The sequence below is a fragment of the Cyprinodon tularosa genome, unplaced genomic scaffold (genome assembly GCF_016077235.1).
Source record: "Cyprinodon tularosa strain WSP-4 unplaced genomic scaffold, ASM1607723v1 ctg30, whole genome shotgun sequence".
NCBI lineage: Eukaryota > Metazoa > Chordata > Actinopteri > Cyprinodontiformes > Cyprinodontidae > Cyprinodon > Cyprinodon tularosa.
In genome coordinates this window covers 2830851-2856012 of record NW_024039008.1, presented here as the reverse complement: position 1 = coordinate 2856012, position 25162 = coordinate 2830851, and the positions used below count along the sequence as shown (strand labels likewise).

Here is a 25162-nt window from a genome sequence, read left to right as displayed (position 1 = left end):
CAACCACAGGTGAACACTGTAATTAGTGCTTCCTTCCAGTCCCACGTGTTGTTTATTTGTTGGAGATCCACTGTACTACTGATCCTCAATTAGTGGAGGAATAGCCTCCCTGATAACAGAAACAGTATGTAAGATAAAAAAAAAAAAAAATAAACACTTGAAATCGTTTAATACCGTAAGTCACTGTAATTAAGCCTTTAGAATTAATATAAAGGTTATTCCTTTATAATTACATTAGAAATCATCATAAAAGGAAACAGAGTCTATTAAAAAAGAATTAACATTAGCATAGCACTGTTGCATAGCTAACCTGATAACCTGGCTGCTGTACATCATCCAGCCATGCCACTAACTTTCCAAGCAGTTAACACAGCACCAAAGAAGAGGCTGTAGGTAAACCTGCTGGCCCTTTGGTGGCGCTACAACATCACTGCTACTAATAGATGTGGCTTTCACACACTGAAACATAAATAGGGTTTCCTATTTTCCTCTCTGAGATCCAGTTTCAACCTGTTGAGCCATGATTACTGGGTTCCACCTGGATTTCTCTTGCTAATTTCGGGTTTTCACTCATAAACAGTAAGCAGAGAGTTCAGTTCATTGAAATACGATGAGGAAATGTGTTCAATCCATATCTATTTAAAGAGCACACTTAAAAACAATCAACAGAATGCCCAAGGTGCTGGACAATTGACAGGCATGACACAGCATCCCAAAACATCCCAAATTAAAACCTGTAAAAAAACAATAAAAGAATAAAAGCAGCGATGCAAAAAGTGAGTAAAAGGAAAGGCATACATTGAAAACAAAGCATACATAAAACAAGGAGAGGACATCAAAGGAACCCCAAAATGACAAAATAAGTCATTGTCTGGCATTTGAATAAAAGCATAATGCAAAGCATGGCTTGGTGAGTCGATTCAATGTTATATTAATAAATATTAAAAGTTGTCTAAGTCAAAGAAATAACAGACAGTTTTTTTTTTTTTTTAAATATAACGTTAAATGCTTTTGAAGGCATTTCCTGTGGAAATGCAAGATGCAAGGAATCTGGAAGACATTGATAATCTAAATGTATTGAATATTTACAAGAAAGAAGAATAATTTTTGAAGTAATTTACATTAACTTATAATCTTAACACAAATAGGATAGATGATTTAAGATTAACAACGCTCTAGATCTCAGTCAGCAGTGTGAAAAAGGATATAGTAAGTTTTACATTTAATTCAGCTAACCCACATTGTGGTTATTCTGTTCCTGAATTAACTGCGTAAATAAAACTTTGGGACTCAGTAAAATTAAAATCAACATTTTCCAGATAATGTTGTTAAAAATAGTTAACATGAATAGTTAACCTGAAGAGACTCACATGGAGAAAATGAAGAAAATAGAGAGTTTTTTTGACATGAAGAAATGAATAGGGCTTTGATAATCAGAGTACAGCAGTTTTCCATGTAGCATAAATAATTATACAGATAATTTGTTTCCATACTTTTATGTAGTGAACTGCACTGCAAAAATTTTTTAAATCTCATTAATTCATTTTTTCATAAAATAAGTGTATTCTTTCTTGAATTGAGGAGGTAAATGAGACACTTTGTCAAAGGAACGAGACAATTTACATTTAAAATAAGGAAAAAACAATTGCATGGCCTTATTTCAGATGCACATCATCTAATCATTATAGTAGAAATACTCATTCCATTGGGAAATCATCTTATTTGCCTACTTAAATTAAGGAGAAATACACTTAACTTAAACATTTTTTAAAATAATTTCTACATCGTTTTTGCAGTGTGCTCAGCAAAATTTATCAGATTTACTTTAGCAACATTTGACAAAATAAAGGATGGAAAAAACACACAGGATCTTCACAAATCATTAGAAGTTACACAATCACTTTATAAAATCTATGTTAATGTCACAGAAAATAAACCTGTAGAAGTCAAACCCTTCATGCTGTGAACTTTGTAATAGTTATTTTTTATCTCATTGGGAATTTTTAATGTTCAACAATCATGTATAAAGTGACTAACCGTTGAGTAAAAAGCTGTGACTCACTTTAGTCCCAATCATAAAAAAGGAGAAGCAAAAGCAAAGGCCTGATAATAAGATAAGGAACTTAGCTCTGAATTACTGCTAATGTACACACAGACTGAATCCCTCTTATCTACTAAAACACTCCATCGTTCTAGAAACAGTACAGAAGAAAACTAAAGTTTCATCTTATCTAACTGGACTGAATATTATCTGTATTTATGGCTCTTCGAAGTGAAAATGAGGAAATACACGCAGCTCTGGATGTGCCAGTATTTTGAAGCGTCAAAGGATAAGATATATTTAAAAAAATCTTTTCAAAAAGATAAACTAAACAGATTAAAGCAATTTTTCTGTTTCTACTGATTAAGAGCCAATAGGAATCGTTAGGAGTAATCTGATGGTTAATGTCATTCTAACAGTCACTCCCCCTCCTTTTCATTTACAACACGCCGTCTCTGGGCAGGTTCGTCAAAGGAAGCAGCTGTGGGTTATTTGGTAATTTATCCTCCTGAAAAAAAAAATAGGATGAAAAAGAAACTTTTAAAATACTTCTTGTGTTATTCTCATCCAACATTTAAAAATATTTATTATTTGACAAACAATTCCAACAAACCTAGAGCATTATTTTATACAAACGGTTTCCTTACCTGGTTGTTTCTTCTGTGACTTGCAGGTATATGCTGCGTATCCCAGCATGCATTGTGGCTGTAGCAGGGTAACATCCTGGATATCAAATTGGTCTTAAGAGAAACAGATACTATTACAGATAAATACTACCAAACAGGAAATACTTGAGGGGATCTTATGGGTAATGTATTAATATTATAATCTCTGTTACAAATACTGTGTTTTCTGAAGAGATCTCAGTCTTCTTTTTTTTCAGGTCCCACCACAACAAGCCCTCTTTAATTTGATTCCTCTTTGTCGGCCCTGTGTGCAACAGAAACATGATAGTTTGGTTAATGCATGAATAAAACCTGCAAAAAAAAGGTGATTCAGGAACCAAAGGCCCTTTACTTTGTCGTTTGATTTGAAATGAGCTCCATCTCCTTGCTTAAGTATTCACACCCTTTGAAGGATCCTAAGTGATCCAGATCACAAAAAAATGTAGCAAAATAGCACAATTCTCAAATTGAAACATGGCTACTATTTTTTCCTTTTTTTTAGGCATGGTGTGCATTTGTGTTCAGCCCATCTTTTATCGCAAATACTGCAAGTTTAAAGTAGAACGTCTCTAGTAGCATTTTATATGGTTCTTTGGGCCGGATCTATCAAAGGTTTGCGTGTATAAAAATGTGAGCTATTTCACTGCGCACGCTAAAAAATGTACAAACTGATCTATCAACAGCGTGCTAAAAGGATTTGGTCTTTAAAACGTGCTAAATAGCGCCTCTTATCCATTTAGTACTTTTTCTGCAATGAATATGCAATATGGGGCGTTTACACGCAAAAGTGCGTCTTGTGGAAGGAGAAAATGTAAATATATTAATTTAGCACTCGCAAAGTGATTTATTAAACCTGAAACCAATGTTGCTAACGGTATCTGACTCTATATTTAACACGTTTCAAAAGAAGGTGCAAATGGTCTGTATGCGTAATTGCGCACACATGGCAGCGGTTATTGTCGCAAGAAGGAGACATCGAAATGAAGCAAGGAGACGCAGAGAACGAATTTTTTCACTCCGTGTGAATATTTTTGGAATGAACGTGGAAACTATCATCAAAACATATCGTTTATCCAGCATTGCCATTTTGGAGCTGTTGGGGGAACTCTGAATGGATTTGGAGCCAGCCACAAGGAGGACCCACGCAATACCAGATATCACAAAACTCCTTGCAACATTGCACTTTTTTGCATCTGGAGCAACATGCCAATGCTGCGGGCATGCGTACGTGCTGTAATCTCATCCACAGTCACTTCTTGTGAGCCATTTGGTATGTGCATTTTTCTACAGGCCAATACAAAACACCAGTTTTTTTGGATCTTGATAAATCCAGCCCTTGGTATTTTATTGTTACCACTTTACCACTTTACAGTGTTTATCTTTTAACTCTTCACTTTTGTATTATTCTTATACATTTTATAAGGTCCACATTTGTGTGACCATTTTTTTCTATAATCTTTTTGCTGCTGTAAACACCAGAATTTCCCCATTGTGGGACAATAAAGCAATCTTCTATTCTATTCTATTCTATTCTATTCTATTCTATTCTATTCTATTCTATTCTATTCTATTCTATTCTATTCTATTCTATTGTATCTTCCGCGTATCCAGGACCCAGGAGGGCAGCAGTCTTATCAGACTCCCAGACACCTCCTTCAACTCTTCTAGGGGAAAGCCTGAGGCATTCTGGGATAGTCCCTCCCTCATGTTCTCAACTGCACCTTTGGCCCTCCCTCCCTCCCTCCCTCCCTCCCTCCCTCCCTCCCTCCCTCCCTCCCTCCCTCCCTCCCTCCCTCCCTCCCTCCCTCCCTCCCTCCCTCCCTCCCTCCCTCCCTCCCTCATGTCCTGGACTGCACCTTTGGCCCTCCCTCCCTCCGTCATGTCATGCCTTCATCATGGCGGGACATGCCTGGAACACCTCCAGAGGGAGGCGTCCAGAAGGCATCTGAGAAAGATTCACCTTAGCTGACTACACATAAACTCTGTTTGTGTGCCTATGTGTTTCTGTATATGTTCTATATATTCAGATTTTATTTTAACCATGCAGCTCTTTGGTAACTGTGTGCAATATAAATAAACCTGAAGTGAACTGACTGAGGTATATCTGCTTTCATAACTGTTGGTTCAAATGTCAAAATAGGACACATACATATTACTGCTAACCTGACAGCCTGACTTTAAATATGGAGAATGACATGACAAAAATTCAATTTAGTTTTTATTTCAAATACAAAGTTTGACCATGTTATAGTCTAAATGCAAGGGTTTTATGCAGTTCATCTCCAGTGTGCGATTAACACAGGGGTCTCTGAGTAGCCTAAGCAAAGTTTACTTTTAACTACACTGCTAGGATTTTTAAAATGTCTTATGTTATTATTTTTTATTTAACTTGTTTTGCCTTGATGCAAATCAAGTTTATTCATATAAACATTTCAGTGGCAAGACAATTAAAAGGGCTGCATATGAGAAAATAAAAAAGAAAACATATAGAAAGGATATTGCAGTGGCATAGAGGCAACACAAATAGTTAAAGAGAATAAAATGACACATTAAAAGAAGAGAATTATATAAAAAATGGAATGACAGATAAATAATAAAAAAGGAAAAAAATGAATAAGAGAGTGGAAGACGTTAGACTGAAAACTTAACTACCGATAATCATTTTTAAATAAGTCAAAGATCACTCTAAACGAATAGATTTTGAATCTCTATCCAAAGACACACAAATTTTTTTTAATCTTTTTATATTAATCTTTTACGATTAGAACCTGATTCAAACTTTAAACTGTGCTTCACATGCACACTATGTTCCTTGTCTACTAATGTTCTCTTACAAATCCTGGAGGCCTTTTTGAAAGTCTGGACTACATGGGGTGGTTAACATTTCCTGATTTTGATTGTTAAAAATAATGAAAAAACTATTTAAAACCATGAATCCTCTTACTTTCATTTAACCCCGATCTATTCTGTGATAGATTGTTGATTATCTGAAAGAATCCCTGCAAGATTCCCAGGATTTATGATTGTAAAAATAAATAAAGAAAAGAAAAAAGAAGGTAGTTTAAAGGTTTCTGAATACTTTTGCAAACAAATCTATAACAAAAAGATTTTTTTCAAAGTGTAGGAGTGACTGCCCTTTTCACAGCATGTATCTATGATCATTGTGTTAAATCTGACATCATCTTCTTACCTGTCGCATAGCTCACTATCAGCCCAACCAGTATCACTGAACTGGTGGCCATGGCTCCAAAATAGAGGTAAGACATGGAGTAGAAGTTAAGGATGCCGCTGTTTTTAGGCAAACAAAGCACATGGCAAAAATTAATTACAATTTTAAAGATATTTCATATTCTTCATTTATTATCTCTAGATGCAGTATAAAGCAGACTTAATATATATGAGTGATTAATCTTTTATTTAATTACTTACAGTACCTGTTCACATATGTGAAATGCTACTGTAAGTAATTAAATAAAAGATTAATCATTCATATTTGTGTCAAAAGAAGATTCCTCTGAAGGAAGAAATTTTAAGTTAGTCTTCTTTACTATCAACATGTGAAAAAGTGAAGTTGCTAACCCTTGGTCATCAGGATGAAGTGGGGTCAGGATGGATAGCTCGTCTGGGTTAGATCTGCTGCTCAGTGTTCCATTAGCAGGGCTGCAGCCCTGCGTGGAGCTGGGCAGGACACCCATTGTCTCCTCACTGGGCGGGTAAAGAGTGGAACCCACAGCGAGCCACAGAGAGACACAGAAACCCACCAATATCCCTGCATACGCCCCCTGAAATAAATGATAAATAACTTCAACAGTTTTGTTGCAACCTTTCTGAACTCCACTGGCATTGTTCAGCATGTCCAGATTGCTTTTCTGGACCGCCTAATTTCACTAATGTCCTGATCTAGTATGATTCTTCGATGGCAAGTGAAAAAACTAGAAATACACTTGAAAAAAATCCAAATCTAAATAAGTTATTTTTTCTTAAAATAAGTGCATTTGTTCTTGGATTGAGGTGGTAAAAGAGACTTTTTGCCAATGGAACAAGACATTTTAGATTTAAAATAAGAAAACACATTTGCATTGTCTGTTTTCAAGTGCATATCATCTAATTTGTCTTTATTTATTTTAAGACTAGAAACACTCATTCCATTGGCAAAGTATCGCATTTACCTGCTCAAATTAAGGGTAAAAATACTTAATATAAGAATTTTTTTACTTCTTTTTAGATTGTTTTTGCAGTGTGTGAAATGCAATCAAATCCAGTCTGGTTTGTAGACTTAAATGGTGAAAATGAAAATCCTCATAAGAATATGGTTGCATAGGATATCATAAAAGATAAAGCTTCTTTAATAGATACAAAGATCTAAGAAATGGAAACAGGAAGTGATGCATGAGTCAGACCAACGGCTCGTTAATGTAGCCGTTTACGGCTACTGAGACCATTATACATGCGGGTATGTGTGAAAACCATGACCTTTATTGTGACTGTGCATCATAAAAGTGAAACTTCACATATCAAAGATGTGTTGGGTTAATGGATAACAAGCCCAACTTGTCAACGTAGGGATATTGTACAGGTGCTGGTCATAAAATTAGAATATCATGAAAAAATAGATTGATTTCAGTAATTCCATTTAAAAAGTGAAACTTGTATATTATATTCATACATTACATACAAACTCATATATTTCAGATGTTTATTTTGTTTAATTTTGATGATTACAAATGACAACAAATGAAAATCTCAAATTCATCATATCAGAAAATTAGAATATTACTGAAGACCAATAAAAACAAAGGATTTATAGAAATGTTGGCCAACTGAAAAGTATGAACATGAAAAGTATGAGCATGTACAGCACTCAGTATTTAGTTGGGCCTCCTTTGGCCTGTATTACTGCAGCAATGCGGCGTGGCATGGAGTCGATCAGTCTGTGGCACTGCTCAGGTGTTATGATAGCCCAGGTTGCTCTAATAGTGGCTTTTAGCTCTTCTGAATTGTTGGGTCTGGTGTATTGCATCTTCTTCTTCACAATACCCCATAGATTTTCTATGGGGTTAAGGTCAGGAGAGTTTGCTGGCCAATTAAGAACAGGGATACCATGGTCCTTCAACCAGGTACTGGTAGCTTTGGCACTGTGTGCAGGTGCCAAGTCCTGTTGGAAAATGAAATCTGCATCTCCAAAAAGTTGGTCAGCTGCAGGAAGCATGAAGTGCTCTAAAACTTCCTGGTATGTGGCTGCGTTGACCCTGGACCTCAGAAAACACAATAGACCAACACCAGCAGATGACATGGCACCCCAAACCATCACTGACTGTGGAAACTTTACACTGGACTTCAAGCAACGTGGATGAAGTGCCTCTCTTCTTTTCCTCCAGACTCTGGGACCTTGATTTCCAAAGGAAATGCAAAATTTACTTTCATCAGAGAACATGACTTTGGACCACTCACCAGCAGTCCAGTCCTGTTTCTCTTTTGCCCAGGCAAGACGCTTCTGACGCTGTCTGTGGTTCAAGAGTGGCTTGACACAAGGAATGCGACAGCAGAAACCCATGTCTTTCATACGTCTGTGTGTGGTGGTTCTTGAAGCACTCACTCCAGCTGCAGTCCACTCTTTGTGAATCTCCCCCACATTTTTGAAGGGGTTTTGTTTCACAATCCTCTCCAGGGTGCGGTTATCTCTCTTGCTTGTACACTTTTTTCGACCACATCTTTTCCTTCCCTTCACCTCTCTATTAATGTGCTTGGACACTGAGCTCTGTGAACAGCCAGCCTCTTTAGCGATGACCTTTTGTGTCTTGCCCTCCTTGTGCAAGGTGTCGATGGTCGTCTTTTGGACAACTGTCAAGTCAGCAGTCTTCCCCATGATTGTGTAGCCTATAGAACTAGACTGAAAGACCATTTAAAGGCTTTTGCAGGTGGTTTGAGTTAATTAGCTGATTAGAGTGTGGCACCAGGGGCCATCAATTTTGAACCTTTTCACAATATTCTCATTTTCTGATATGATGAATTTGAGATTTTCATTTGTTGTCATTTGTAATCATCAAAATTAAACAAAATAAACATCTGAAATATATGAGTTTGTATGTAATGTATGAATATAATATACAAGTTTCACTTTTTAAATGGAATTACTGAAATCAATCTACTTTTTCATGATATTCTAATTTTATGACCAGCACCTGTAAATGGAACAATGAAAGAGCTTTCTTTTTAAACACTCTGGAATTTAAATTTTGTCATTGTAAGAGAAATGTAATTGACTCAAAATCACTAAAAAATTCAACAAGAACCTCAAACTTAGCCCAAACATCCTACACTGGAGTAGATAAATTATTTCCTTTTCTTTTCATGTAGCTCTACGTTTTCTTTTCTAACATTACATATATAATATTTATGTATTCATAGCTATTTTTTCTTGCAGAGACCCATCTGGATCCAGAGTTTTAGTTGTCCCTTCTGCCCTTCTGCGACTTGACTTTTCTGAGTATTTAATAATTGTTTTATTTTGAGGAGTTACTGTCATGATCTGCAATTTAGGATTTAAATTTCCCCAAACTCACCAGTCTGTTTGTTGCTGGGACAAACATTCCCAAAATAAAAATGCCCAGAACTGGACCACTGACCACTCCCATGACAGTGAATGAGCCCTGAGGAAAGAAGGCAAACAACAGTCTAAGTTCAAAAGAATAAAAAGATTAAAATCCAGGAGTTAAGATGAAAGAAACCTATAAATATTGATTTTTGCAAACCATGCATAAAAACAACCTGTTATGCCTGATGAAAACATCCCACTCACAACAGTTTTATTAATTCATTCATTTATTATAAATGATTCTGAAGGTGCTTATTTCTAAGGATCAATGGGCTTATGAATGCAATAATAATAAAAAAAAATCCTAATATGCATTTTTTAAGAAAATAAGTAGGAGGACCTTTAGTTAGAGTAAGCATACACAAAGAGAAGGTATACACCTCCTACCTGCTGTCATTAGTCATTAAACATTTCTACATGAACTACCTGGAGAACTCCCCAGTCCAGGAAGGAGGAAAGAGCTGCTACTGTGATACATCCAGCTCCATACAGGAAGGCTTTAAATAAAACAGACAAATATTTATCATACTACACAGACCGTATCTGTACTCTGCAGGAAAGCAGTTTGCATCTTTAGTTTTAGAGCAGAAGAAGCATAATATTTAGATTTCTTTTTAAACTTCTTTGTTTTCACAACCGTTTAGCAGAACTCTGATCCATTCTAAAACAGGAACTAGGAAGAATTATTTATTAGGTTTGTTAATTAGGTATGGCTAAGGAATAGGTAATTGGTACGACAGCTTGGGTATGAATTTGCCTTAATCTCTGTATAAAGAGCTTTATGATTACATTTGCTTGAGGCTAACTCTATACAAATGAATTTGACTTCCAGCAAATTTGAGTTTATCAGCTTGTAAGCGTTTAAGATTTTCTACCAGTGTTTGCACAAATGTTTCGAAGATTAACCTAACTCTTTGACCTGCTCTGTGAGACTCAACTTACACAGTGCTTTGGAAACAAGGATCAGCTTCTTCTGGGTCATGTGGACCAGATGAGGTCTCAGCAGATCCTCCATCGTCACTGCTGCCATGGCGTTGATACTCGTGGAGGCTGTGCTGTTAAACATGACAACAGGTCACCAGTCATTCTGCTGCTGGATACTCTATAAGCTATAATTTATGTTTATGTTGTATATGTGCCAAAACAGACAAAGAAAGCCAAAAGTCCTAAATGTTTACAGCTAAAAAGAAGAAATATTTCCAATGAGTGAGATTTGACTTCTTTGTTTAATAACAACCAAGGCTTTCACTTTTTCTACACAGTTAGATTTTGCACAACATTTCATGAAGAGGCTAGGGTTAGATCCTTGTTATATAGAGAGGAATATTTTAAAGAAGCAAGACCTTTTATATGTGATAAGTAATCACAGAGCATTTTTAAAATTATGTCTGTAGTGAAAAAAATGATTTTGTCTGGCTAAAAATGTTTTCATGTCATTTTACTTGAATAGATGATTCTGTTTTAGTTAAATCTCTATAACACTCAAAGTGCAAATAATTCACCTTGGTGGCTAAAGGAATGTTGGAGTCAGGCTTTAACACTGAGAGATAAACTGATTGTAAATACCTGAGAGTCCCGCTGTATGCACAGGCCAGGAAAAGCCCTGGGAAGCCTGGATGCTTTGTAAATGTGTCCACCACGAAGAATGGCATGTACTTTTTCAAATGAGAACAAAGAGTGACAGTGTGTCACTTTTGACAGTAGCACTTAGTATAGCACACAGCAAACCAAGTTTGCCTAAAATGATGTCTAGAGTAGAGAGAAGGAGTATCCATGATTAACCTTTGCCTAGAAACTGACAGTACAGTAGAGCTACAACTAGCATTAGAGCTAATTCTGCTTTTATTGGTTGAGATCAGATGACTTGAGGTTCACAGCCTCATCCTGTTCTGGCATTAGAAATTGGAAGTTTGTAAACCAACTGAAACACTACTTTTTTGAGTTAGTGTTAGACAAACTATATAATTACTTAGAGCCATCATCATACCAAATCAGGTGCAGAGATCCTCCCAGATTTCAGTGGGTCACAAAAGTTGTAATAAGCAAACATGACGATGCCACAGGTTGCTGCACTGCTCACAATTAGGCACAAACCAACCTGATTCACAAACAGAGCCCTGAAAAATAAAAACAGCATTCTTAATTCCAGTCAACACCATTTGCTCCCATTCTGTACTGATCATTGATAAATACTGTGGTTGAATAACAAAATCATTATGCGTTTTAATCCTTTATTATAGATGTATTTAAACACAAGGCAAATAAAATGGGCTGTCGTTCTTAGAAGGGATAAGAAACGTCAGTAAAGGTGCAATTGGTCTATTGTGGGAGGAGTAAACAAACATAAAAATATCCCAAAGGCAAGATGACAAACTAAAAAACAGACAGAATGCCTAATTGTTTATATTCTTAAATAAATTAACTAATAATGGTGCTTCACAGCTTAATTGATAGGTTCCAAAATGTTCTTGCTGAGCTTCTTACTAGATTGCAAGGTATTTTATAACACTCACCCACAGACCATTCTTTTCAACTGTTGAACAATGAGTCAACAACAGAATTACATATTGCAATAATATTAATCTAACTTAAATGAAAAGAAAAACAAACCATAACTTCTTGCTGTTTAACTAAATTTAACATTACCCCCTTTTCCAACCCGCAGGACTGAAGGTGTAGATGCAGTTTCTCACAGGCTGAACATTCTGGGCATTGGGAATTATTCTGGACTCCTATTTCGCACATGATACAAATCCTTTCAGTGGAAAAGGGACTATTTAACAAAAAAAAATTTGTCTCAAAAGTGGTTATTTATTCCAATTATTTCTTACCCTCCCCTCCAATAACCCCCCACTTCAACATTCGCAACATACCTATATTTCTATGTATTTTTCGTGCAACAGTCCATGTAAGAATTTAAATTTAACGTAAAAAAAAAACAAAACACCATTTCATTTTTCCTGTTTTTTAACCGTAAAGCAACAGGCCCATTATGATGAGGAATTAACAGAAATCAACAGTGAATGAATCAATATGTGGGTAATTCATAGAAACACTCACCACTGGGCATCTCTCTCTGATCGGCAGGAGATGTAGCGCTGAACTTGTGCTTGGTTTACTCCGTACATGGACAACCAAACCAAGGAACCTCCAACTGTGAGGCTCCAGAAGGTGTAACGCTTTCGTGGGTCGACTTCAAAACTGTGGAGGAACATCAAGAACCACTAACAACTTACAACACAACCGTTTTAATATTTCATACAATATTTTTTTTTTTGACCACATAACCATAGAATAAAAACCAGTAACACAGTGAAATTTCAATAATTTGACCCAAAAAGACTAATAGAATTAGGGCCCTGTATGGGATATGAAAGCAAAGATCCTTCAGTCCAATTTTTTCTTTTAAAAATATGGTTTGTTTGTTTTTCAATATAAATTTCATGCCATATTCCTAGTCCATATATATAATATACAATAGTTTAGTACTGTGTCTTAATCTACATTTAGGCCCTAGTAAAAAATGCAGAAACATACCACTTTAGTTAAGAATATAGAAAGACTAGCTAGCATCCAGGAGTCACTAAGTCTGAAAATCAACCATGATAGACTATAATGCAACATATCATGCAAAGCTTGAAGATTGCAAATAGAACTTAAACTAGAGCCATGCTCTTTAGAGAGATGAGAATTAATGAATAGTCAGTGGGTTTTTTTTATTTATTTTAGAGCACCAGCTCCAGATAGATGTTTAATAGTTTCAAAGGATAGCAACTAATCAATTTAAGTATGTCTAAAATTGTTAAGCCTGTTAAGCATGGTGGAAGGTCAGTGATTCTGTGGGCCTGTTTTTCATTTATTAATTCCAAAACATAGAATGCTTTGTATCATGGAATGTGGAAAAAAACAGTGGTTTGATCTTTTTGATCGGTGGTATCGTATCATTACTTTGAAACATTTTTAAAGCCAGGTTGGATCTGGGTGGGGACCCAAACAATAATTCAGAAAAGTGTTTACTCATTGAAGTTAATTCGGGATCCATTGCTGGCAATCTCCAGTACTTGTGCTGGGCCACCAACCAGAATTGTGCCATTGATGAAAATCGCCACAAAGCCAGACAACATGACAACAATCTGGAAAACATCAGTCCAGATCACAGCCCTCATGCCGCCCTGCAAACATTAGAGGAAAAAGAAAGAGCTTCATACTGACAAAGTAAAGTTAAACATATACAGAGACTAATCCAAGTGGGGTCACGAGGGGTGCTGGTGCCTATCTCCAGCTGAGAGGTGGGGTACACCAGTCCATGACAGGGGAACACAGAGACAAACAACCATCTGCACACACTCACACCAAAGGAGAATTTAGAGAAGCCAATTAACCTTACAGTCATGTTTTTGGACTGTGGGAGCATGCTCAGGGAGAACATGCTAACTCCATGCAGAAAGACCCCAGGCCAGGAATCAAACCCAGAACCTTCTTGCTGCAAGGCAGCAGTGCTACTCACTGCGTCACTGAGCAGCCCGAGACTTTTAATTCTCTTCATTAACCACAATCAATGTAATGGTTTTTATGCACAACTTTTCCACATTTAATGTGACATATATTCTGCAATGCAAGAAACCCCTAAACAAATTTCTTGGATAAAAAATCATGAAAACATAAAAAAAAGATGGAATAAACCTGTTTAAATAAGTATTCATACCCTCAGAGAATATCTTATTTTTCTTACCAGTGTTGTGTACATGGTGCAAATGATCCCCGTGGAAAAGAGAGACACCCAGATACTGAGTCCAGTGGCTGCAAATGGATTTCATAATCAGTTTAAAAATTTCCTTTTTTCAGACAACTAATATTTTTGATTAATTCATTATTTCAAAATTAATACTGAGATCCAGCAGAAACCATATAAGATCTGGAAATATTAGAGATTTGCTCTTAAATGATTGAAAATATCCTTTTTTTTCACACAAAGCAAATTTCACTTTTGTACCTTGATTTAAGATCAAAGCTGGTGCATAGATGACAATCCCAGTGTAAAGCAGCTAAGAAAGAGAAATAAATTACAAGTACATCTTTATACAAAATTAAATCTGTACTCTTTCATGTACAAGTAATAAAACCCCTTAATGTAATATTCTATACTATGTAGCAGGGATATGAGAGAGAAGAAAAAGGTTGCTCCTACTGTTGCAAGAAGAAACTGGATGCTTCCCAGCAGCTGCATCCCTCTGCCAAACCTCATCTTTAGATACTGTAGCAGGCAGATGGTTGGAGTCAGAACATCAGAGTAAAACAAGTCCTCATCTTTCCTCACTGAGCATATTAAGCTGTGTCAAAGAGCTACAGGGGAATTTAATCAGCTGGAGAGACATCCTTCTTCTTTTCTGTAATTTAATATCAAGCTGAAAAGTAGGGTATGTGTCAGAGCTGTTTAAATTACAAACACAAAAGAAACTATCAAGCAGTTCATTTTCATGAGAAAAAGCAAAAGAGAAGCTATTATTCTTATCTAATTATCTAGTTTAATGTCTTTTAACTCTGGTCATAATAATACAACACATTCCTGCTCACTTTATGAAATAATGTGCAGAAACTGAGGACTCATTGTGACCTGATTGGTGCTGGTGATGCCCAGTCGAAAGAAAACTGGCATGAACAGGTAAGCTGTCAGCAGGGAGCTGATGCTTTGTCCGAGGCACATGTAGAGGAATTTGAAGCCAAAGCGAAGCCCCTCTGAGGGAACCCCTAGAACTTGGACTGCTGACATGAAGCTGGCACAGAGCGACAGACCAACAGGCACAGCTGGCATGCTCCGACCCCCGGTGAAGAAGGCATCAGCTGTTTCATCTCTTCGTTGTTTCTTCATGGCTTGGAAAAGACCAATCCCCATGGAAACTAACAACATGGCAGCAAAGACGGCGTAGTCAGCCAATACAAACCCAGGATGGGATGGCTTACTGTCAGAATGCTCCTCCATTTCTGAATTTAGATTCCTTTCTCCTGATCCAAATCTGCTGATCTGTCAAAGGAAGTTATGAAAATAGAAAAAAATATTTAGTTAATGGCTTTAGTTCACAGCAGATTTGTTTATTTGTGCTTAAGTGTCCCCTCTACCTTCTGAGTAGTTACTGTAAGCTGGTGCTACGTTCACCGTCTGGATTACACAAAAAATACCTTGTCTTAAAATCTCAGCAGACAATTAATATTTTAATGAGAACTTTTAAATATAAAATAAATAAAAAATACAAGTGGAAAAGATCCCCCCCTTGCTCACACTGGCTCCGGTGCGGTTACCGAGCCGACTGAGACCGCAACTCCCGCACACCCCCTCTCACACCGCCCTTTTGACTACGGTGCGGTGCGGCTCTGCGGCTCCGGCAACAGGTCCGGAGATTTAACTAGCGAGAACAGAAGTTCACTTGAGTTCACGTAACTTCACGCGATAACACGGCCCAAATAAGGATATTTGCGAGAGCTTGTTGCGGAGGGCTCCGGCACGCCGCAAGGATAGCTTTCTTGCTGAATTTTCTGCAGCGCCGGAGTGTCTCGGTAACCGCAGCCGGACAGCTCAGCAGCCGGTGAGAGAGGTTTACGTCTTTTTAATGACTTGGAATCACTGCGGCGCCGCACCCACCGCACCGCAACGGTAAGACCGGAGTCGGTGTGAGCCGGGGGTCCAGCACTGTTGCCCCTCAAGAATAAAGTCCTATTTGAATTCCCGAGCCTTTTGTATGGTCTCCGTGTACATGCATGGCTTCTCCCTGTTACTCCTGTTTCCTTTCACTATCTGAAAGTCTGCATGTTAGGTTAACTGGCCACTTTACTTTGGTCTTTGGTAACATGAACAGTGCTACTATTTTGCAGAGTTTTTCTTTACTAAATAATTTTGCCATGTGTGAAAGAGTTAAAAAATATATATTTATAAAAGTCTTTAAGGCTTTTTTTTTTACAATACCAATCTAGTCATTCTGCTTGCTTCTCCAGCTTTTTCTCAGATGTTTTGACCTTCTGACTATTTCTCAGATTCTGGAATAGTTTTGCATCTGAGACCTTCATCCTGTGCAGGTGACCCTGAAAGATTTTTAGTCCTGTTGGTTAATGGGTCACTTTTTGTTAATACCTCTCATCTTAGGTTAGCTGCTTTTAAACTGTTAAAAGATGTCTTCTTAAAAAGAACAACTTGGACCATAATGTTCTTTCCTCTAAGGGTGTACAACGATTTGCTTTTAACCTATAACTCTGGTTCTTCTGATGTGTGTGTTGGGTTTTAATCCAGAGAAATGTGAGTTTAAAAGATTAAGAGGACAAAATGATCAGACACAGACAGGGATGTTGTCAACCTCTGCAGTAGGGGAGAGAAGCTACTGGCTCAGAAACAGCACCTTTTCTCCTAGATCCCTTCACAGTAAAGCCTTGTATTAACAGTTTACAACATAATAGGGCGGGTCTTAAACAGGGAACTCAGTAATGATTATCTGGCAGGATGCAGCTCATAAGATAGTGTGAAATGACCATCTTACTGGATGGAAGTCACACAACCGTGTGACTCTGCCTCATGACCTACTGGATGCAGGTCATAAAAGTTTATGACCCTTCTTATTGAATAACAGGATAGAAATGTAGCATCTTCTTTCTTTCAATGTTTCATATGTCCACACAATAATTTTATAATTATCACTCTAACAGTGTGTTATATTTTATTTAATGCATTTTCTTTTCTTCTTATTGATCTCACTGCTGCCACTGCAATTGTGCTCTGAGAAGGTTGCAAGTACCCGGTTTGATCACCACAGCCTCCACTCTGTTCCTGAGCAAAACCCTTAACCCCACACTGCTCCCCATGCGCCGCACAGTGGCAGCCCACTAGTTCCCAAGTGGATGGGTTAAATGCAGAGAGTGAACTTTCCCATTGCAGTACAATGAAGGGATTTACATTACATTTACAGAGTAAATCATGAGGTTTTACTATGTTAACTGGAGCAGTGTGTCGGTGTTAAGTACACAGCACTGAAATGGTTTATGTCCCACTGAGGCAGGGTACCTCAATGCTCCTTTTCAGGTCCCATTTTATTTTCCATCTTTTTGCTGGCACTGGGAATAAAATGTGTGTTTATTTTGCTAAACAGATTGATTCCCCATTAAACTCTGGTAGAGCCAAACGCAATGAAATTCTGCAACAATGGTAAAAAGATGCTAAAACACTTATTGATCGGATGAAATTGAGGTAAGTTTGTTGGGGAAAACTTCCAGCAGCACTGTTTAATTCTTGGTATGTCAAACTGTTCTTTTCTTTGGGTCGTTCTGCAAATTAACTTTAAAGGGCAGTCAGGACAGTAGACTGTTTGATTTATCATTATCTGAAGTTAATTAGAAAAATCAAGCTTTATCTTCTCTGTGAGGCCCTGAAAGGGTCATTCTTTTCTAGACTGGACTACTGTATCTCCCTTTTTAGTGGTATTGACCAGTCTCTCCTGTCTCCAACTGGTTCATAATTCAGATGCCCACTTATTAATAGAAACAAGACAATGTTAGCACATTGTTCAAATTTAACATTCTCTTCACTGGCTAAATTCTTATCTTAAAATAGTTTTTGACATATTTCTCTTGGTTTTTAAATCTTTAAATGGTCAAACTCCTTATATTTCTGAGCAAAAAGTTATTGTCCAAGTAGATTTCAGAGATCTGAAGATGCTGTCAGTAATTTCTAGGAACTGATTCGTGGTAAAAGGAAACCACGCTTCAACCCCCCAAACACTGGAACAGGTTCCTCTTTCTGTAAGGTCTTTTAAAACTCTTAATGAATTCATATCTCTTTGAAAAAAAAAACACATCTTGTAACACTGAGTTTAAATACTGAGAGCAAGATTAATAAATCAATTTTAGCATATTTTGCATTGTGTAATTTGATTTTAGTTTTTATCGCTCTTATCTTATGGCTGGATGCATTCCTTAAACAGCCTCCCCAGAGAAGCTGGAGGAGGAGTCCAGCCCAAGAAGAAGAATATTGTGTTGTGCTTTACTTTCATGATTGGAATTTTATCTCATATTTTTATTCTGCCATTCAGCTCTTTGGTGTCTAGTGTTATGTAAGGTGCATTGTGAATACAATTTTGATTTGATTATACCAGTGACCGACATGGTGAATGAGAAATATCTCACTATGAACATGTTTACACGTTACAATAAAATAATGCCTGGACTTCATCTATCTTACATGCGTTTTGAATCACCAAATGACCCCATAGGGGTTTTAACATCACAGCAAATTTGATTTAACTTTAATTTTTCTAACAACATCCAAAACTTCATATAACAGGTGGAAATCTGTTATATGTAAAGGTTTTAGCCATAGATGATGATAAATATAGTAGTAGTAGTGTATTTTTTAGATTTAGTTTATTAAAAACAACAAAGAAAAAAAAATATTGAAAACTACTGCTATTCACTCAATGGCTGAGTTTAGAAGAAGGCATCCAGTATTTGTTAATGAGAAAAAAAACTGAGATAAGCAAAACTATCTGTTTCTTGTCAGATTTAGGGAGTTTATCACAACTGAACAATTAAAACAACATCGTTTTTTTTTATAATATATATATATTCTGCAAAGAAAGATAAGAGCTGCTTGTTAATTAAGGCATAAATAGTACAAAAAATACTCTTCAGATGATATTAAAATGTCAAAAAAGTGAGAGTAAAAAAAGAGGGAGAAAATGTTTATGTTTGACAGCATAAAATGTACTTTTATATTTTTTATGCAACTTCTGACAAATGTGCACCTGCTCCAAAACAAATGACTTATCAAAATCTTCAGAACTATTAAACCTGTTTAATGTACGTTTATAAACATGAAATTATGCAAAGTTACTCCTTTGACTTTATTTTTCCTACCTAATTTGAGTTTTTTATTTTATGTTTTATTTTTTACTGTTTCTAGCAATATATATATATATGAATAAGCCTGTGGCACAAGAATTTAAAAACATTGCATAAAACCTTTTTTCCCAAGCATTGTGAAAGGTTTTTAAATTTTTTATAACCAAGACTGACATTGTTTTATTTACACCTTAGCTGTAAAGACAGTAAACTAGGTTGCTAAGTGGTAACTGCTTCTAAAAAAAGATTACCTTTACTTTATGAAAGATGCAATAAAATACTTCTAAAGACTCACCCTATGACAGCTCAGTCCAGTGTGTGAAGTAAGAATGTGCTGACGGCCAACTTCACTGCTCAGCAGCTGCAAAACATTTATACACCTTCTTTGACACACTCACATTTGTGTGTTAGTAATGCCTCAGCACATCATGAGATTTCTCTTAAAGAAAGGCACCTAGAAGAGGGCTTCATTTAAGGTTTGAAGGTTTACAGTGTGCAGCCACAAAGAAAGAGGTAAGCTGGTATGCAAGTCAAGAGAGTGAAAGAGGATGCATCATTAAAATATTAATATTCCAAATAAATTAGGTTAAAAAAAGTCTATAAACTTCATTACCTTTCAGCAATTGTAAAGTTGGGGAGATAAAAATGATATGCATACCGTGTATGCCTACTCAACGAGTTATTGATTGACCTAACATATGTGATAAATCTTGTCAATAATATGCAAACTCACCTACTGTGCAGTTAGACACAATAGTTTTTACAAGCAGCATTTTGTTGAAGCAACATTTTACAAAACTGCAATATCATTTAAACTTTTAAGTTGACATAATTTGTTCAGGAAAATGCACAGATACTGGGGAAATCGTTTTGTCAGATATTTCTCTAAGTCAATGAGCAAAGGTAAATTCTTATCTTCTGTCAAATATAAAACCTATTTAACCCATTCATACAGTATGTTTACAACAGTGATGGTTAACTCCCCATCCTCAAAGGTGATGCACATCACTAACCGGACAAATCATTTTCATTTTACCTTAAAACTGCATTAACTACTGGAAAATATCAGTTTTATTCTAAAACAACATATATCTAACAATAGATAAAGGAAAATAAGATGCTGGTGTTATTCAAAAATTACTATTTTTGCAGAGATAAACTAATACTGGTTTACTGACAGTTATTCAAAAAATCTAATCTAAATATTTTTTTCAGTGCTTGCTCTGCCAGTTTAAGAACTGTGTTTAATTCTGTTATCTTTGCATGGTTGGGAAGGAGTTAATCAGATGATAAGAAATTAAAATACATCAGTTTAATAGCCACTTGGTCCTTACACCTTCAGAGAACATGACATTGCCCCAAATTTGGTCCACTCTGCGAAGGACTGTGGAGGTAAGTTCCACTGTCTGCTCGTAGTTAAGGGATTTCTACTTTACAGGTTCAGAGTCTAATGAATGATTTGTTTCCACCTTGTTTGACAGTTGTCCTTTGGATTTTCTTAGTTGTTTGTGTGAAAACTGACAATAGTGGGAACATATTGGTCTCTTATGGGTGACAGTGGCGTCAGGTGCAGGAATTTGCCCTGCAAACGGAGGGTTGGTGGATCGAGCCCTGGCTCTGGCTTAGGCAAGACACTTCACCTTCATTGCCTACTGATGTTGGTCAGAGTGGTGGTGCCAGTGTACAGCAGCCTTGCTTCTGTCAGTAAGCCCCAGGACAGCTGTGGCAATAATGTATCTCACCACCATCAGTGAATGTGTGTGTGAATGACTGAATGTAATGTAAAGCGCTTTGGTCAAGACCTCTGACTTGAAAAAGTGCTATATAAGTGCAGGCATTTCATATACCTATGTTCACCTCTGGTACAAGTAATTATCCTATGATATCATCTTTTGTACCAGCTGAATAATCTAACATGTTGAAAACTAGCATATGTGCATTTTCCCATTTATTTTTGACAATCCTGCTATTAATACTTTCTACAGTTCTTAGTGTTTCATAGTGTGGCAGAGGCCACCAGGTTTTGTGGAGCTTCTTCCATCCATCCATCCATCCATCCATCCATTTTCTGACATACTTTATCCCAAGCGGGGTCGCCGAGGGGGCCTATCTCTACCTGTCTACGGACGAGAGGCGGGGAACACCCTGGACAGGTCGCCAGTTCATCGCAGGAAAACACAGAGACAAACAGGACAGACAACCATTCACACACACAGTCACACGTTAGGAAAATTGTAACTTTTGAGACCTGTTTTTATGTATCTTACCATCCTGTTCATAATGTACTGTGATACGATAAAATGTTGCTTCAACTGGCAATTTTATTTCAGCTTCATTAACAAACAATTCTCTCTCTTTATGTAAAAAATTGTCTGGATGTGTCAAGGTTGGGTGGAGGTTTTTCAGAGATGAGTCTTGCAGATTTAACAGGCAACTGAGGCAGAAATCCAAAAATCCAAAATACTGAGAGCCAAAAATAAGATTAAATCAGGGAAAACTCATGTAGGAAGCCAGAGATGAGGGAATAACAAAACAGTACTGAATGACTGAGGTGGTGTATATATGGGGGGACTGAAACAAGACAGGCTAATCAGCAGATTGGAAGCAGGGGTGGGTGGAACCAACCAGAAGGAAGCCAAGAGAAAAGGAAACAAGCACAACGGGGCAACAGAGAGTAACTCAAAAACTAAACACTGATAGAAAACAAATGCAAAGAAACCAAGAATAAACCCAAACAGAGGGCAGAACCCTGACAGGATGATGTTGTAGGCTAAATCCCTGTAACTGCCTGGTATTTATAGTTAGTCAGATCCACTGCAAAGGAAAAGTCTCTTGGCTTTCCTATTTTAAAGCATGGTTCTTATCACATAATACCTCTACAGAGAAAGTTGGTCTTTAGAATAAATAATGGACTTTGATTGAACCCCCCCCTCCCCCCAGAATTTACAGAACATTAATAGTTTGTTAGTAGTATCTATGATAGTTACTGGCTCAGCTAAAAGTATTTATCTTTACATTTAGGATTGTTTTAAACTCGATTTAATAAAAACACTGCAGGTTGGAGTATTGGGAGTGTTTTGCAAGTTCTTCTGCAGCAGAGAAAGAAACACATTTGATCTGGAGTGACATTCTGGATGGTGCTGTGAAAGTTTACTGTTAATCAAAAAGTATCTGTAAACTGTTTAAAGGTTTTTTATTGTCTATAAAACCACATGAAAGCCGCCTAAACACAAAATAAAGTTAAGATTTGGCTATAAAAATGTACTATCTTTGTCTTTTACTGTAGACCTTGACCCAATGATTTGTTATTTGGAGTAAGATCTGATTATGATGAAGATTATATAACATTATATAACATTATATAAGTCAATTAAAAAAAATAGACTTTTAAAGTGACTTTGGTGAATATACGGTAGATGTTTTTATTCAGAGCTTTACCCTAATTTCTCTTTCCTGCCTTGGGATGCAGTTAATGAATGGAGAAAATGTTGTCCTTAATTACGACTTGAAAATAACTTCATTGTAGATTTTCAATAGATACGATAGAACAAAAAAAGGACAAATTTCTATTAGAATATTAAAGGTCAAAGGACTCCGAAAAAGACTGCTTTTACCTAGTTGAATTATCTCTGTCAGTGATTAATGATAACCAAGGTTGCCTTTGAAACTGTGAAAATCTTGATGTCTTAGGGCTTTACCCTAATTCACTTTTATTTCCAAACAGTAGCTGTTTTTCTGCTATAGGGTTAAAAAATAACCATTTAGTTAAAAGCAGATTAAATGTAAGAAATACTAAGGATTTTAGAGCTTTTTCAGACTAACTCTTCTGTAGGTCAACAGCTTTTGGCTAAACTACAAAACAGAGAAAATGAAAATATATGAAAGATAAGATACACTGATTTATATCTATATTTTTTTTCCAGGAAGACTGGGCTCAGTGGGAAGACTACCTGTTATGCAGTATGAACATGTAAGGCTAGGTTCCAGCTTTCTCCTGACCCTGAGTCTCTGGGTTAAACACTTAACCTTGGGTTCCATACCAATCTGTGTGCAGCTGTATCATTGTTAATTCACACAAATCAGTATCACATAATTGAAAGAGCTGGTTTTATTATTTACTAAACCGAGCTTTACCTTTTGTTCACCAACATACCAGAAAATTTAGCAAACCTTAAAAAAGATTTGGTGCTGCTGACCACCCCTACAGCTGAGCTGCTGATGAGCCGTGGAGCGTGGTTAGGCCGGCTATTCCCAATCTCCTTCGTTTTCTCCAAGTTCAGGATCAGGCTGTTATCTCTGCACCAGTCCACCACTTGCTAGTGCCTTGAATTAAGGAAAGTATTGGAAGGTAGAAAGTCTTGCCCTATTGCGAAAGGTTATTGTCCTCTCTTTTAAAATCATGAATCAAGTGTGATTGTTTTTTTCAACTTTATTATAAATAGTTAATGATTTAACTAAACCTGTCAGAAAGATATCTAAAAGCAACACATCTAAAAAAAATAATAATAATCAAGAGCAGTATAAAAATGCCATAAACTGGCCAATAAAGCCATGACATTTATTTGTCTGGAAAGTGTTAGAAACCAATTTAAAAGAGTTTTAGACATCAAATAAACAGAGAACCACAATCTGCCACTGGGGAAAATACGCATCAGAAGTGAAAAGCAGTAGTAGTCATCAAAATGATTCATCATTATTATTCCTAATGTTCTGCTTTTACTCAATCTGGGATTTTTTTCCTCAGAGTTGCATGTCTTATCTTCCTTTTCTGCTATCACAGCAAAAACTGTTGCAGGAGCAGACTTCAAACCACTAAAGCTTCGGCAATTAAAATGTAAGAACACATGAATGGATTAAACAGCTCTTATTAAAAATAACAAAACACTTTTATGCTGGCCTGATTGCATGTTTCACCTTAAATTAGGTTTTGTTACCCCCATTCAACCTCTTGTGAATTTTCATTTTTTACTCTGGCCCCGAAAGAACAACTTGAAGTTTAAAACAGCTTCTTGTAATTCACTGGAAGATATCCGAGTGTTTGCAACCTTTCCTTCTGGTAATGAAAATTATTTTACACAGTTTTAACTATCAAATTCCTCCGACCACAAAAATCTCTGCTCCACAAGGTAAACGGGTAACCAGTCTGTTTCAACAAGACAGTAGATCTATAACTAAAGCATTCCTTAATGTGTCTTGTTTAAAACAAACGGAGAAAAAAAAAACAAAAAAAAACAGAGACTTTGGATCACAGGAGCTGTTTTGTAGCTAAAAAATTTAGCTTTAAGAGAAATAAATCAAAACACTGACTATAGCCACATCTAATGCACTTCCTCCATGGCTAAAGTGTCCTTACCGATTTAAAGTATTCAGATCAAACATGAGTTCAAACAATATGTCTTCTTGGCAGAAGCCTGTGATTTTTGGCAATTCCCTCAGTTTTTGTTTCATTGTTTTATTTTTTTTCGTTTGGTCTGTCTTTTTTTGTTTGTTTGTTTGCCCGTTATGTGATATGTGTCCCAGAAAGAAATAAAAATTTTCTCTCTTAGGCCACAGTGCTGTAGCATTTACTTGCTAATTACCTTATGAGCAAAAAGTGGGGTTGTAGGGGGTTAAAAGGACTTTATCAATAGCATAATAATAAATGGTCAATATGCACAACCTCATGTATGCATCTTATAATCCATGGAGGATGAATCATCTTCTTATTTCGTATTAACAGGAAACTTGGGGACAATATAAACTTATCATATAACAAGGATATTTTCATGGTTACACATTTCTAATAGAAAAAAAAAACATTTATAATGTTCTTTTTAGGATCAAAAGGGTTAAACTCTACTAAAACGGTTTAGAGGTCAATTTGCACATATAACCAAGTAATTTATATACTCAAAATTGAGACCGAAGATGATTAATGAGCATCAAATGCAAAAAAGATAATGACAATAAATCAAACCAAGTTGGATGTGAATGCTCATAGTATAG

General features: G+C 36.5%; 1 protein-coding gene across 2 annotated transcripts in view; it reads right to left on the bottom strand.

Annotated features, from left to right (window-relative positions):
* Nucleotides 1–1826: 1826 nt before the first annotated feature.
* The window catches only part of slc5a5 (solute carrier family 5 member 5), a 37247-nt gene continuing 13911 nt past the window's right edge, over nt 1827–25162 (bottom strand). Inside the window, exons 2-18 of one of the 2 annotated variants that reach the window (XM_038291577.1) lie at nt 15419–15458; nt 14916–15323; nt 14490–14555; nt 14295–14346; nt 14034–14101; nt 13319–13473; nt 12362–12502; nt 11289–11418; nt 10868–10956; nt 10244–10356; nt 9728–9798; nt 9270–9356; nt 6286–6488; nt 5897–5994; nt 2886–2971; nt 2689–2781; nt 1827–2549 (exon numbers count right to left, since the gene is read on the bottom strand). In XM_038291577.1, coding sequence (XP_038147505.1) covers nt 2481–2549; nt 2689–2781; nt 2886–2971; nt 5897–5994; nt 6286–6488; nt 9270–9356; nt 9728–9798; nt 10244–10356; nt 10868–10956; nt 11289–11418; nt 12362–12502; nt 13319–13473; nt 14034–14101; nt 14295–14346; nt 14490–14555; nt 14916–15281 — 1887 coding nt within the window. In that variant the 5' untranslated portion in view covers nt 15282–15323; nt 15419–15458 and the 3' untranslated portion in view covers nt 1827–2480. Of the gene's footprint in view, nt 2550–2688; nt 2782–2885; nt 2972–5896; nt 5995–6285; nt 6489–9269; nt 9357–9727; nt 9799–10243; nt 10357–10867; nt 10957–11288; nt 11419–12361; nt 12503–13318; nt 13474–14033; nt 14102–14294; nt 14347–14489; nt 14556–14915; nt 15324–15418; nt 15459–19472; nt 19594–25162 lie in introns of those variants that run through there. The other variant, XM_038291576.1, reaches the window with a different exon arrangement.